At 43.0% G+C, this 14,730-nt stretch overlaps 1 protein-coding gene across 1 annotated transcript in view; it reads right to left on the bottom strand.

Annotated features, from left to right (window-relative positions):
* LOC126184238 (lipoamide acyltransferase component of branched-chain alpha-keto acid dehydrogenase complex, mitochondrial) overlaps nucleotides 1–14,730 on the bottom strand; it is a 95,536-nt gene that overhangs the window by 58,209 nt on the left and 22,597 nt on the right. The window contains exon 2 of the mRNA XM_049926607.1: nucleotides 3,418–3,614. Coding sequence (XP_049782564.1) covers nucleotides 3,418–3,614 — 197 coding nt within the window. The remainder of the gene's footprint in view (nucleotides 1–3,417; nucleotides 3,615–14,730) is intronic.

Here is a 14,730-nt window from a genome sequence, read left to right as displayed (position 1 = left end):
CAATGTCAGTAATCTTACTTGTATTTTATTTTATTTTGTTCCTATGTATCACATAGTTCATATAACGGGTGCCACACGACAAACCAATGTGTTCTCTGCACAGCCTACCCTCATTACGCAGTAGTCTTTAATGACATGTGACAAGCGTGAACAACCAGGTGTGGACGTACTAGACCATGTATAGCAACTATGAAATACTGGTACATAACTTAATGTACAAGTGATATAGGCTATGTCGTGACCTGTAATTTCTGTATACTATGCTCTGACTATGTACTACTTATATTCTTAGCACTGATAATGGATAGATACTAGCCAATGTCTGAATCTGCTATAATAAAGCTAGAATGGAAACAATGACTGACTGCTGCTCTTTACCATTTTGAAAGCTCTTTATTTCACAAAATAGGACATAGTGTGGCAATGAAGAATACCATGACTTTCATATTCAACACATGTTGTGAATATGCTGTTGTAACACTTCATGTTCTGAACCTGACCACTCCATGTTTAAAACAAGCAACACTGTGAAATCCAAAGTCAGCGTGTCAGGAAATAAGCACTTCTGAAGATGGCTTTTTATTTTATTGACAATTTGACAAGAGATCAAATTTTAAGTGGACTGAAACAATGGTATCAATTAAAAACTTGCTTACTTTTTATCATTTAGGAGCCCCGCCGCTGTCACCAGTACATTATTTTGTTACTTACAGCAACCAGTAAATTCTCATTACAGACCAGTTCGTGATAGAAGCCTCCAATAACAAGTGGTCAGAATGAATTATTTCTATGTAGTCAACAGTCCACTGACTACAGTCACTTTTGGACTGAAAACTTTTATAATTTTGGTTTTTCTATTCAGGATGAGCCCTGCATTGTGGTTGACATAAATCTGGTTTAGGGGCTCTATGTTTCATTCTAATATTTGTTAAGCAGCACAAATAATTTTGGGACTCAACCAATCAGAAAACAATACTGTTTCTGCCAGTCATGATTAACCCTTTTGCATTATGAGCAACAGCCAAACAAGAATTCAACTGATCACAAAATCAATTTGTCACAGAATCAGTATCATCCAGCACATGGGCAATGCTGTCAGTAATTATTTGAAAACCTACAACTTCAAATCAACTATAAATGCTCAATTAAAAATTGATATCTACTCCATTCTGTTTCTAAAACATCTAACACAGCATACATCTGGGTGCGAAAAATTGTCCCGAGGACCAAAAGTATCTGCACAATTTGTTTATACATTTCCTGCTGTTACAAAAAGTATGGTAAGGAAATGAGCTTTAACCACAGTAATCACACAGATGTGTGTATAGTGAACAGATAGTTTACGCTGTAAGAAAAGAGGATAGTCATTGATATGCCACAGAGCTCATTTCTGAATTTGCACAAAAGATAACTTTTTGTTTAGCAGCTATTCTTAGCAACAACAGGAAGGAAATACAGGGTTTTCATGTCCCATCAATAACAAGATCATCAGAGAGAGAGAGTGTACAAGCTCAGATTGGTGACAGACAGGCCAGGAAGTCAATGGTGACATTATCAAAGACACCATCATAGGTTTTACATGATGTTATTTATGGAAACCACAGAAAATCATATCTGGATGGCCTGATGGGGAGCTGAACCACAACTCTTACAAAAGTGAGTCCACTGTCTTGACCACTTCACTCGGTCTCAATAATGCAAACCTATACAGGGTGAAAAGTATTTAAACCGACAAACTCTGGGAGGTTGTAGGTGACATCAAAACAAATATTTTTCCCTAATGTCATTTTTTTGTATGAGGAGTATTTAAACCGGTAGAGGAAGATTTCTCTGGCGGCAAATTAATTAAACCAACAAACACTTTTCCATTTTTTTATGACCAAGAGACAACACATTAACACAACCCAATTTCAATTACAGTAGATTTTCATAAATGCCTCCATTGACACGTAAACAAAGATTACACCGTCGAATCATGTTCTGTCTGACACGGGCAAAAACCCCAGGAGTATCCTGAATTGTTCCTGCTGCTGCTACTATCCGGGCAACCAGATCCTCTTCTGATCCAACAGGAGTTGCGTAAACAAGGTTGCGCATCTCCCCCCACACAAAAAATTCCAGAGGGGACGTATCTGGGGATCGAGCAGGCCATGGTACAGGACCACCTCTGAACCGCCAGTCCAGGAATCGACGACTGAAATGTGCCGGCGTCCCGTCATGTTGGAACCACATGCGTTGTCTTGTAGGGAGCGGGACGTCTTCCAGAAATTCTGGCGAGAAAATTGTAACAGTGCCTGCCATTTAATGGCCTAGGTAGCAGATACAGCACAATTAAACAGTCCCCAACAACACCGACCCACACATTAACGAAGAACCACACTTGATGAGCACTAGTAACTGTGGCATGTGGGTTATCCTCATGCCAAACATGCAAATTGTGCATGTTGAAGACTCCATCACGCCCGAACATTGCTTCATCAGTAAACAACACAGAGGATGGAAATGTAGGATGCATTTCACACTGTTCCAGGTACCACTGCGAAAACTGTGCTCTGGGTAGATAATTAACTGGTTACAGGTTGTGGACATGCTGTAAGTGAAATGGGCGTAACAATTGCTCTCAAAGGACTGTTCTTACATTCGTCTGATTCTTCCCCGTGTTACGTGCAATTGCACGAGTGCTGATTGAAGGATCCCGCTCCACATGCTGCAAGACAGCTTCCTCAAATTAGAGCGTTCGTATCGTGTGCGGTGTCCCTGTCCAGGTAATCTGCTAAATGACCCAGTCTCACGCAGACATTGGTACACAGCAGCAAAGGTCGTATGATGCAGGATACGGCGATTAGGATATTGTTGGCGATAAACCCGCTGTGCAGCTCGTCCGATGTGATGTGCTACATTGTATGCACCTATCATATCAGTGTACTCACTCCAAGTGTATCGCTCCATAAGTAAACAGAGACAATGCACTACTACACTGGTGGACAGCAGTTGCCTACAACTGAAGAGCATAATACGCCCTCTAACAACTGAAGATCGTAATACGCCCTCTAGCAACTGAAGATCGTAATACAGCCACTAACAACTGAAGAGCGTAATACGACCTCCACCGGTTTAAATAATCGTCATAGGAAAAAATATTTGTTTTGATGTCCCCTACAACCTCCCAGCATTTGTCGGTTTAAATATTTTTCACCCTGTACAATCAATATACAACGAAGAAGATACCTGCAATCCTAATGCACAAGCAGTTATAAGGCATGTTCAGAAAGTAAGTGTACTAGATTTTATATTTTTTTTTAGAAAAAGTGTATTTGAAAAAAAGAAAAAAGATAGAACAGATTTGAATGCAGGGATACAATCAAAAGAGATGAAACCATAAATCTGGAAGATGAAATACCTTTGACATTAACATACCATTCTTTTATAACCACCTCTGTAATACCTTCTCCAATGTCAGACAGTTTGAATGAAACTTTTTCTGCTAATATTGACATTACTTGAAAATTTCTTCGTGACTGGTCTATAAAAGTGACTGGCCTCAATCTCTTGTTAAAAGTATGCTGTGGAATGCTACAGGAATATTTTGCTGTTGTTGGCAGGCATGTTAAAACCTAAGAAAGACAAAAGAATTACACCAAATTACTTGAAATAAAAAGAAAATTAAAATAAAAGATACAGGAAAATAACTGAGGGTGAGTACAGCAGTAACAACCACAGTATAAAAGAAAAGAAAAAAAATAACAGCTAGAAAAATGCTTACAAGTTAGTGAAAGTGAAAAATTGTTGGGGCATCAAAACAGAATATTTGCAAAGCAGCAGCTTACACACACACACACACACACACACACACACACACACACACACACACATGAGAGAGAGAGAGAGAGAGAGAGAGAGAGAGAGAGAGAAGCAACACAATGATAAAAGTATGAAAACAAAGAACGAAGAGCTTGTCATCCTCGCCTACTGTGAGTGATATACAGGAGTAATTCTAGTGCATATCTTATGACATCCTCAAACAATAAATGCAGTTTTGTGTGCATAGCAGTGGAAAATTCTGATTAAAACTTTTGAGTTGAACTGTCACTACAATCCGAGCCTTCACCTTTCATGCCAGTGATTTCAATAAATAAGTCAACTGAGCACCCCACACTACCTGATTCAAAGCTTCAATCTACCAGTAACGTGTTCCTCTTTTGTCAAATTTTGAGAATGACTCTCCAACATACTTTGCCCGATTATTAGCAGAACTAAGGGATAGAGCAAAGAGTGACTTCAAGACAGCGTATTGGTTCTCCACACGATTATCTCACCTAGGAGAGATATTGGAAGAGACAGGATGGAGAACTTTTCTAGAATTTGGAAAAATAGAGTAGCTTGAAGCTTTTTGTTGAGTTGAAGGCGCACGAGCTGAGCAAGAAAGGCAATACCTGGTTCTGCAAATGGTTTTAATCTCTAAGGAGTTTCCATCAAAAATCTAGGTCCTAACTTAGAAAAATAACCCATCTGTCAGAGTTATGATTTACAGAAATAGCCTCAGCACACTCCATTCATTTCTAGGATTCTCACTGCACTGGTTCGGCATCATCAGCATTCATTAGTGCCATTAGAAACGGATCAACAGTCACTGTTGGAGATGGTAATGATATATCGAAAATAATATTTTGAAGAAATAATATTGATATTTATAACTTGATATTATGCTGTCAATACATATACAATATTGCACATTTCCACTATATGCATATTGCGCTATCATAATTTTATTTTCTATATTGTTTTATTAATTGGGTCAAAGCAACTGCTGTTTTTCATAGAGCTTATCAAATAAACTTAATAAAATGAAAATTCATTACATTTTTTAGTACCACAATGACATGTATTAAAAACATTACAGACATTGTTAGATTTTCTTGAAAGTGAAACTTTGAAAATGGCTCAGGATGTGAGGACATATTGGAACTCCACAGTCCACATGATGGAATGATTTTTGGTTTTGTCAAACATGGCAGCATTCTTGTTTCTTGGCCTGAATCCCTGCCAATGCTGACTATTATGGAGCTAGAACTGCTAAAGTAGTTCAGAGCTTAACTTATTTAGTGTGTCAGACAGGAGAATTATTGGGAGAAATGAGTGTCACAGCAATAATGGCAACTCCACTGCTAAATTGTTTCCTCCAGTCAATAAACGTATGCTTTCCAAAAGTATGCTTGATACCAGCTATTCTCAAGAAATTTGACATGCGATCTCAGGAGAGAGTACACACATTTACTTGCTGTGCCTGTTTTTTTTTTTTAATTTTTTTTTTACCCAAGGCTCAAAAACAAGTCTTTCTGGGTACAAATTTATCAGCTAGAGCTCTAAACTAGATTAAAAAAAAAAACATATTGCAGTCCTGGCAGAAAGGTATCATCACTGGAGTCTGAGACTAAAATAGAAACACTAATAGATTCTTCATATACACAGAGGCAACAAAAGTCATGGGATACCTCCTAATATTGTGTTGGATTTCTTTTTGCTCAGCATGGTGCAGCAACTGGACATGGCATGGACTCAACAAGTTGATGGAAGTCCCCTACAGAAATATTGAACCATGCTGCCTCTATAGCTGTCAATAATAGTGGAAGTGATGCTGGTGCAGGATTTTGCGCACAAACTGAACTCTTGATTATGTTCCATAAATGTTCAATTGAATTGACATCAGGCGGTCTAGGTTGCCAAATCATTTGCTCAAACTGTCCAGAATGTTCATCAGATCAATCATGCACAGTTGTGGCCTGGTGATATAGCACATTGTTATTCATAAGAATTCCATCACTGTTGGGGAACATGAAGTCCACAGATGGCTGAAAATGGTTCTCAGCTAGCTGAACATAACCATTTCCAGCCAATAATTGGTTCAGTCATGTCAGAGGACCTAGTCCATTACATGTAAATACAGCCCACATAATTATGGAGCCACCACTAGTATGCACAGTGCCTTGTTGACAACTTGGGTCCATGGCTTTGTGGGGTCTGCGTCACACCCAAACTCTACCAGCACCTCTTACCAACTGAAATCGGGACTTGCCTGACCAGGCCACAGGACTTGCCTGACCAGGCCACAGTTTTCCAATCATCTAGGGTCTGACTGATATGGTCATGAGCCTAAAAGAGGTGCTGCAAGTGATGTCATGCTGTTAGCAAAGGCACTTGCATCATCAGTCGTCTCCTGCCATAGCCCATTAACGCCAAATTTTGCTGCAGTGTCCTAACAGATATGTTTGTCATACATCCCACACGGATTTCTGCTGTTATTTCATGCAGTACTGCTTGTCTATTAGCACTGACAACACTATGCAAACACCACTGTTCGCAGTTGTTAAGTTAAGGCTGTCAACCACTGTGTTGTCAGTGGTGAGAGGTAATGCCTGAAATTTGGTATTCTCGGTACACTCTTGACACTGTGGAAATCTTGGAATATTGAAATTCCTAACAATTTTCAAAATGGAATGGACAATATGTGTAGCTCCAACTACCATTCCGGATTCAAAGCCTATTAATTCCTGCTGTGCAACCATAATTACATTGAAAACTTTTTCACATGAATCACCTGAGTAAAAATGACAGCTCTGCCAATGCACTGCCATTTTATACCTCGTGTATGCGATACTATTGCCATCTGTGTATCTGCATATCGCTATCCAATAACTTTTGTCACCTCAATGTATATGATTACTTCACAAGCTGCTAACACTGAACATTCCCCAGAAAATGTGAGAGCCTTTGTACTGTGCTGTGAAGCTTTAGTAAGCAGAAATATCACTCTACTTGTTGAAACCTGTAGCTACCAATCACAGAGCAAATCCTTTGAAGATAGGGAAAAATCTCAAGCACGTGTACCCGACACACTATTTAAGCAAGACAATATTTAGGTGTTGTTGCTATTTCTGTAGCAGCTAGAAGGCTGGCAGAACAATCACTTAAAAAATATATATATACTTTCCTTTCTTTTTAAGTGACTACCACAGAACTATTAGAAGTCCTTTAAACCAAGACACATTAACAACAATGAACTACTCCCACTCTTACAATAAAGAAAAATCAGCTTTCTGTAAAGTGTGTGGGAGGGGGGGGTGCTTTTTTTTAAGATTTTGTCAAATATCCATTTCTTTAACAGTGACAATATTTTTAAATTAATAATTTTTTGTTAGTATTTACCTTGATACCAATCCTGAATATCATTCCATTGAGCCAACAACTGCATCTACATCTGTATATGTATTCTGCAAGGCACCACACAGTGCATGGTGACGGTGCTATGAGTAGTCATTCCATTTCCTGTTCCTCACAAATGGAACAAGGGAAAACTGACTGTCTATATACCTCCACACGACCCCTAATTTCTCTTATCTTGTCTTCCCAGTTCTTACATGACACATACAATGGTGGCAGTAGAAGTGTTCTGCAGTGTCACAAACACCAGAGCACTCAACTTTCTCAACAGTGTTTTGCAAAAAGAATGTCATCTTCACTCCAGGGATTTCCATTTGAGTTCATGAAGCATTTCTGTTGTACTTGTGTGTTGATCGAACCTGCCAGTAGCAAATCTACCAGCAACATTCTGAATTGCTTCAATTTCTTCCTTTAATCCAACCTAGTGGAGTCCCAGACACTTTAGAACTACTGCAGAATGGGCACAAGTGTTCTACATGTGGTCTGCATTATATATGAGGTACACTTCCCTAGAACTCTGGCAATAAACCAAAGACAACCATTCCCCTTCGCTACTATCGACCTTACATGCCCATTTCATTACATATTACTTTGCACTGTCATGGCTAGATATTTGAACAATGTGATTGTGTCAAGCAGTATATCACTAATATTGTAATCGTAACTTACAGAATTATTTTTCCTCCTCATCTGTATTACTTTACATTTTTCTTGATTTAGAATACACTGCCAATTATCACACCAAATAGAAATACTGTCCAAGTCAACCCATATCACCCAACAGTTGCTCAATGACAATAGCCTTCCATATTCTACAGCATTATGAGCAAACAGTTGCAGATTGCTGCTCACTCTATCTGTCAGGTTGTTTATGTAATATAGAGAAAAAGAGTGGTCTTATCAGAGTTCCCTGGGAGACTTCTGACGATCTCTGATGAACACTCACCATCCAGGACAATGTACTAGGTTCTGTTATTTCAGAAGTCTTGAAGCCACTCACATATCTGGGAACCTATTCTGTAAGCGAGGACCTTTGTAAACAGTCTACAGTTTGGCACTGTGTCCAGTGATTTGCAGAAATCTAGGAATATGGAAGGAGCTTGTGTCTTTCACAGTAGCTTGCTTGGTTGGTTGGTTGGTTAGTTAGTGGGTGGGAAGAGGGAGGGAGGCGGGGGTAAGTGACCAAACAAAAGATCATCAGTTCGTTGATCCAAGAGTGGTGAATGCACATGTAGAGATGTCCATGGAGAACGTTTTCTGATCTAGTCTGGCTAAAAACAAAACAGACATCCTTTGCATTGTCAATAATAAAAGCAAAATGAAGGAAATAGGGAATTCAGCAGGTGAGTGTTCCTGGGGCTCTGCAAGGAACAGGGAAAGTCCCACCCACAACATAGGACAGTGGATTCCTTCCATGAGAAGCAGAAGGAAGTACCCCGTACTGCAGTAGTGTCCTTGATTGTGTGTAGTTTATTAGATGGGACAGTAGCTCATCAGATGTCATTCCACTTCTGAGCGAGCAGAGATCTTATGTCAATATAAGAGCTCCTCTATCCTAACAATCAGTCAGTTCATTCCTGGGATATCCACATGACTTAGAACCCACAGAAAAGCAACTAAGCAGGCAGCACAATGAAGGTTAGTGAGAAGGTCATGAATAGCAGAGACCAAAGGGAAGCAAGAATAGCATTGATCAATAGCATGGAGACTATTCAGTGAGTCAGTAAATTTTAAAACACGGTCAAGGGAGACATGTTTAGTAAAATGGAAGGCTCTGCTAACGGCTACCAGCTCTGCCATAAACACACTTCATGTGCCTGACAATGAATGGTGTTCCATACCAGCAGGAAGTGTAAAAGCATATCCTTTCTGATCCACAGTTTTAGAGCCATCAGTGTAAAATAAAGTAGCACCCTGGAACTCTTGAAGAACTGGACTTGATAGACGATGAAAGGCCACAGGGGCAAGACTAAGAATTCAGAAGACATTGATCCTAATCTGTGGCCCAGGCATCCACGGGGAAGTGTGCAGGTAAACAGGGGGAGCACAGTCCGGGGAGGGGAGATCAATACCTTGACAGAGAGAAGCGAGGCGCACTCCAACTGGTAATCCCACCTGACAGCGGGTATCAGGAGGACAGCACCCTTCGTATGTAAAGAGAATGGGATATGTGGGATGATCAGGGAATTGTTGAATAGTGGTTCAATAGGAGACCAAGAGCTGGTACTGCCAAATCTGAAGAGGGAAGATCTCCATTTTGGCAAGGAGACTGTCTATGGGAATAGTCTGAAAGACACCAGTGGCCAGACACTCGCCATGGTGGTGGACTGGATCTAAGAGCTTCACAGCTGCCGAACCGATCCGCACCCCAAGATGTATGGGTAGGGAAACTGAGAGGTTAAGCTTCTACATACAGCTAGTCTTCAAGTGGTGAATATGGGGCAGCCGGGTCAGAATTTTGTCAAAAAGGATGACCAAAAAACAGGACTGTGCTACAACATCCAGGTGCTGGGTAGCCAAGCCGAGTTTCAGGTCAGGATGGACCGTAGTACAACAGCAGAAATGTGTGACCTATGTTTTTGTAAGGAGAGAATTGGAAACCATGGGAAGGAGCCAATGCAGACACCTGTCAATAGTACCTTGGAGCTGGCATTCAGTAGAGGCTACCGAGTAGGAGCTGTACCAAATGAAAAAATTGTCAACATGTAAAGCAGTGGTGACCAGTGGCCCAACAGCAGAACTAGCCCACAGATGGCGATGAGGAAGAGAGTGACACTCAACACAGAGCTCTATGGATGCCATTCTCTTGGACCTGTGGCGAGCTGACCGAAGTGCTAACTCTTACTCAGAACAACTGGCGGGATAAAAACTGACAAATAAAAGTTGGCAGGGGGCCTTGAAAGCCCCAGTCATGGAAGATGAGTAAAATGCGATGACACCAAGCAGTGTCGTATACCTTAAATAGGCCAAAAAGGACTGCAATAAGGTATTGAGGTTTAACAAAAGTATGTCAGATTGCACCTTCCAACCTAAGCAGATGGTCGGTGTGGATCATCCCTCCCAGGAACCACACTGATAGGGGGCCAAAAGGCCCCAAGATTCAAGAATCCAGCATAATCAGCAGGCAACCATAGTTTGAAGCAGCTTACACAGTACATTGGTCAGGATAATCAGCTGGCAACTGTCACGAGATCTTGGGTTCTTTCTTGGCTTAAGGATTGGGTCAATTATGCTAGCCTGCTATTGTGAGGGGAACGTCATCTTGGCGACAAATATGGTTGAAGACCCTGAGGAGAGGATGCCTTTGGGGATCATTGAGGTGTTGGATAAGGGCCTAGGGCTGTGTTGTGGGACGAGGCAAGAGTCTGAAGAAGTTCCCAGTCACTGAAGGGTTCATTATAGGATTCAGCTTGGTGGGGAGTAAAACATAAGGAGATGTCTTTAACTTGTCGCTTCTGCAGTAAAAAGGTAGCCAGACAGGAAGACGACACTGATGTTGTTGGAAAGCGGGTCACAAGGTGTTCTACAAAAAACAATGAATCGGTGAAAAGACCATCCTGTAGGACAAGACCAAGAACAGCTGTCGATGGTTGGTAGTCCATAAGACAATGGAGCTTGGCCCACGCTGAGATGAAGAGGCATATATCTCCAGTGAAGACACACAGCACTCCTAGCATTCCTTCTTACGGTGTTTGATCAGACAGCAAGCCTTGGCATGAAGTCACATAAAGGTGATAAGGTTGGTCTACGAAGGATGTTGTTTGAATCGTTGCAGGGCTCATCAGCTTTTCCTGAATGGCTACCACAGTGTCTTTGGTCCACCACAGCACCAGCCAACAGTGTGTGTGTGTGTGTGTGTGTGTGTAAGGGGGGGGGGGGGGCAGAAGCTGCAGAAAGAGGAATAGCAAATAGCAGTTTCAATGGCATAGAAGATCGTGTCTGAAAAGCCTTGCACAACCTCATCTATACAATCCAACAGACAGGTGGTAAATGTAACAGCAGAGGTATACAAAGCTCAGCTGGTTGTGTGAAGTACCCAGCAAGGTAGTCGGTCCATTTTGTGGACAAAAGGAAATGACAGGATCACTGGAAAATGGTCACTGTCACAAACGTCACCATGTAGTGACCAATGTAGCGAAGCCACAAGATTACGGAGAAGAGAACATTAGATAGATAGCTGAAAAGGTGCCGTGGGTGGCACAGAAGTGGGTAAGAGAACCATCAATGAGGAGGCATAGATCATGGTCTGTGAGAAGCTGGTCAATTAGAAGGTCCCTACCAGACAAAGTGTTACTCTCCCACATGAAATGGTGCACATGTTTAAGTCCCCAAACAGGAGATGGGTTATTGGATTAATGTGGTCAATTCAACGTAAGTAAGTGGCCTTCCTGAAGGTAGGTCACCAATGCTAATGGTAACCCAAAGTCATTCACTGACAATATCCCTATGAACCAAAGTACAGACCTCTCCAGATGCCGTCTCTGGACAAGTACAGTTCTGACAGAATGCACAATAACAACAGAGCATTGGAGAATGATTTTCAGTGAAGTGCAATTCTTGGAGAGCTATGCAAAACTTCAGAAGAGCAAATAATGTTATGTAGTTCTGATAAGATAACAATAGTACCCATTACAATTTCACTGAGTGATCACTTGACCGGTGCCCAGGTTAGATGTGAAGGGGCCAGGAGGACCTGTCACACAACGGGATCACAGCCTTTCATCTGTGGAGATGGAACCACACCCACAAACACTGGCTTCGAATCCAACTGTGTCGGGGGATCAGGTGTGTCCATGGGCACCAGAGGGGCCTTGTCCCAATTCTTCTTCTTCTTTCCTTCATAACCTTTGGTGGACAAAGTTTGTTCAAGGCGCAATCTGCAGTGAGCGTGGGGACACATGAATAGTAGACAGCCCTGGGACCCACAGGCTATGGTTCCTTCAGCCGCTGTTTGGTGTCAGGCCTCCGGTCTTGTGGTTGCTAGGGAGAGTGATCCTGAGAGTAAGCCCTGTCACCAGTAGATGCTGAGGAAGAACACTTCTCTGGCCAAGTGCAGACAGTTGTTCCTGAAGAAGGCACCATGGGAACCATGGGAGAGGAAGGTGGTGACAGATCTGGTTTGGGGATGATCTTGCTTTTAGCATAATTTATCGTCAGGATGTAGGCGCTCGTATTTCTTCCATGCCTCAGTAAGTAATACGCAGTCAATAGATTCGTATTCCTGGATCTTCTGTTCATTATTGTAAACTAGGCAAACTGGCAAAAACGGATGGTGACATTTTGCACAATTGACACACAAAGTTGGATGTTTACAAGGATCACCTGTTTACAAGGAACATCTTTGTGGTAATTAGCAGTTGCCACATTTTGGGTCCACCATGCAGTGGAATGACATATGTGCAAAGCAAGAACATCTGAAGCACCTCACAGGCAGTAGGACATATGGTTTCACATCACACTTGTACACCATGACCTTAACTTTCTGCTGGGGAAATTTTCTTCAGAAGCTATGAAAGACACCTGTATCTATGTTTAACCTTGGGCCCCTTTTGTACACTCCAAACGGGGGCTCTCCATATGGGCGCCACCCAAACACAGCAATGGTTACATGGCCCGTAAACCATTTCCCAGAGTCCCTGTGTCCCAGCCTGGGCACTACTCCTTGGAAACCACTGCCCAGAGTCCCTGTACCCCAGCCAGGATGGCACATACTCCTTGGCTTACATGGCGAGCTTCCAACTCAGGCACCAACAATATGATCCCTGCATGGTCAGAGGACTACCACCATGCAGAGGTACTTGACAACCCCCTAACAGACTGGCTACCATGCCCGGTTTGCAAAGAACGATAGGATGCTGGTTGGTTGGTTTGTGGGATTGAAGGGATCAGACTGCTAGGGTCATCGGTCCCTTTTTCCACGGACGCGAAACACCCACAAAGAATAAAAACTAACAATGGAGACGACAAGAGACGACACAGGACAATAAAGACTCAGACAGAGACATGACAAAAAAAAATTAAAATCACACACAGTGTGACAGTGGTTGGCCAACCATAGAGACAAAAAAAGGAAAAGCCAACCATCAAGAAACACACTAAAAAACTCAGTCTAAAACCATAGGCCAAAGGCCAGACTCAACACAAAATAAGGACAAACACTTAGGTCAAGTGATAAAACCCCATGCAAGAATAAAACGCAAAACTAAGCCAGCCATGGCAGTGTCATCTGTTGAAAGTGCAGGGAGCGTATCAGGCAGCGCAAACGTCTGCCTGAGTGCAGTTAAAAGGGGACAGGCCATCAAAATGTGGACCACCGTCAAAGCTGACCCACAGCAACATAGAGGTGGGTCCTAACAGCGCAATAAATAGCTGTGCATCATCCGGGTATGGCCAATGTGCAGCCGGCAGAGGACAACAGACGCCTTGCGACAGACCCGCAAGGAAGTGCGCCACACACCAGTAGCATCCTTGATGGCCCAAAGTTTGTTGGGTAAAGGTAGGGTGTGCCATTCTTCACCCCAGGTGCAAAGTACCTTCTGCCGCAAAACTAACCTGAGGTCACTCTCTGAAAGGCCAATCATCAAGGCTGGTGCACCTACATCCTGTTTGGCCAGTGTGTCAACTCGTTCATTTCCCGGGATGCCGACATGACCCGGGGTCCACACAAAGACCACAGAGCGGCCGCAACAGGCTAGAGTATGGAGGGACTCCTGGATAGCTATTACCAGACGAGAGTGAGGGAAACACTGGTCGATAGCTTGTAAACCACTCAGGGAGTCACTACAGATAACGAAGGACTCACCTGAGCAGGAGTGGATATACTCTAGGGAGCGAGAGATGGCGAACAGCTCGGCACTGAAAATGCTGCATCCAGCCAGCGATGAGTGTTGTTCACAATGATCCCCAAGAGTAAGAGCATAACCGACACGACCAGCGACCATCGAACCGTCAGTATAGACTTCAGAGCCTTCAAAACGCGGCAAGGATTGACAGAAAGCAGTGGCAGAGGGCCTCAGGAGGGACTGAGTCTTTTGGGCCCTGTGCCAAATCGAGCCGAAGGAATGGGCGGGGCACACACCACGGGGGTGTATGCAGAGGGGCCCAGAAAAAGAGGTGGAAGAGGGAAAACCTCAAGCCCAGAGAGAAGAGCTCTCATGCGAACTGTGATCGTACAACCCGACCGGGGCTGCCATGCGGGAAGATGGACGACGGACTGAGGGAACAGGAGATGATAATTGGGATGCTTGGGCAAGCTACGAATGTGTGAAGCATAAGCAGCCAGTAATCGTTGGTGCCGGAACCGCAATGGAGGGACACCTGCCTCCACAAGTATGCTATTGACAGGGCTTGTCCGGAAAGCTCCAGTGGCGAGTCGTCTCCCGCTGTTAAGGACGGGGTCCAGCAAGCACAATGCGGACGGGGATGCCGAACCATAAGCCAGGCTCTCATAATCTAGTCAGGACTGAATTAACGCCTGGTGCAGCCGTAGAAGGGTAGCCCGATCGGCACCCC

This window comes from Schistocerca cancellata, chromosome 4 (genome assembly GCF_023864275.1).
Source record: "Schistocerca cancellata isolate TAMUIC-IGC-003103 chromosome 4, iqSchCanc2.1, whole genome shotgun sequence".
Lineage (NCBI taxonomy): Eukaryota > Metazoa > Arthropoda > Insecta > Orthoptera > Acrididae > Schistocerca > Schistocerca cancellata.
The sequence above is the reverse complement of the archived record's forward strand: the minus strand, read 5'-3'. Positions and strand labels throughout refer to the sequence as shown.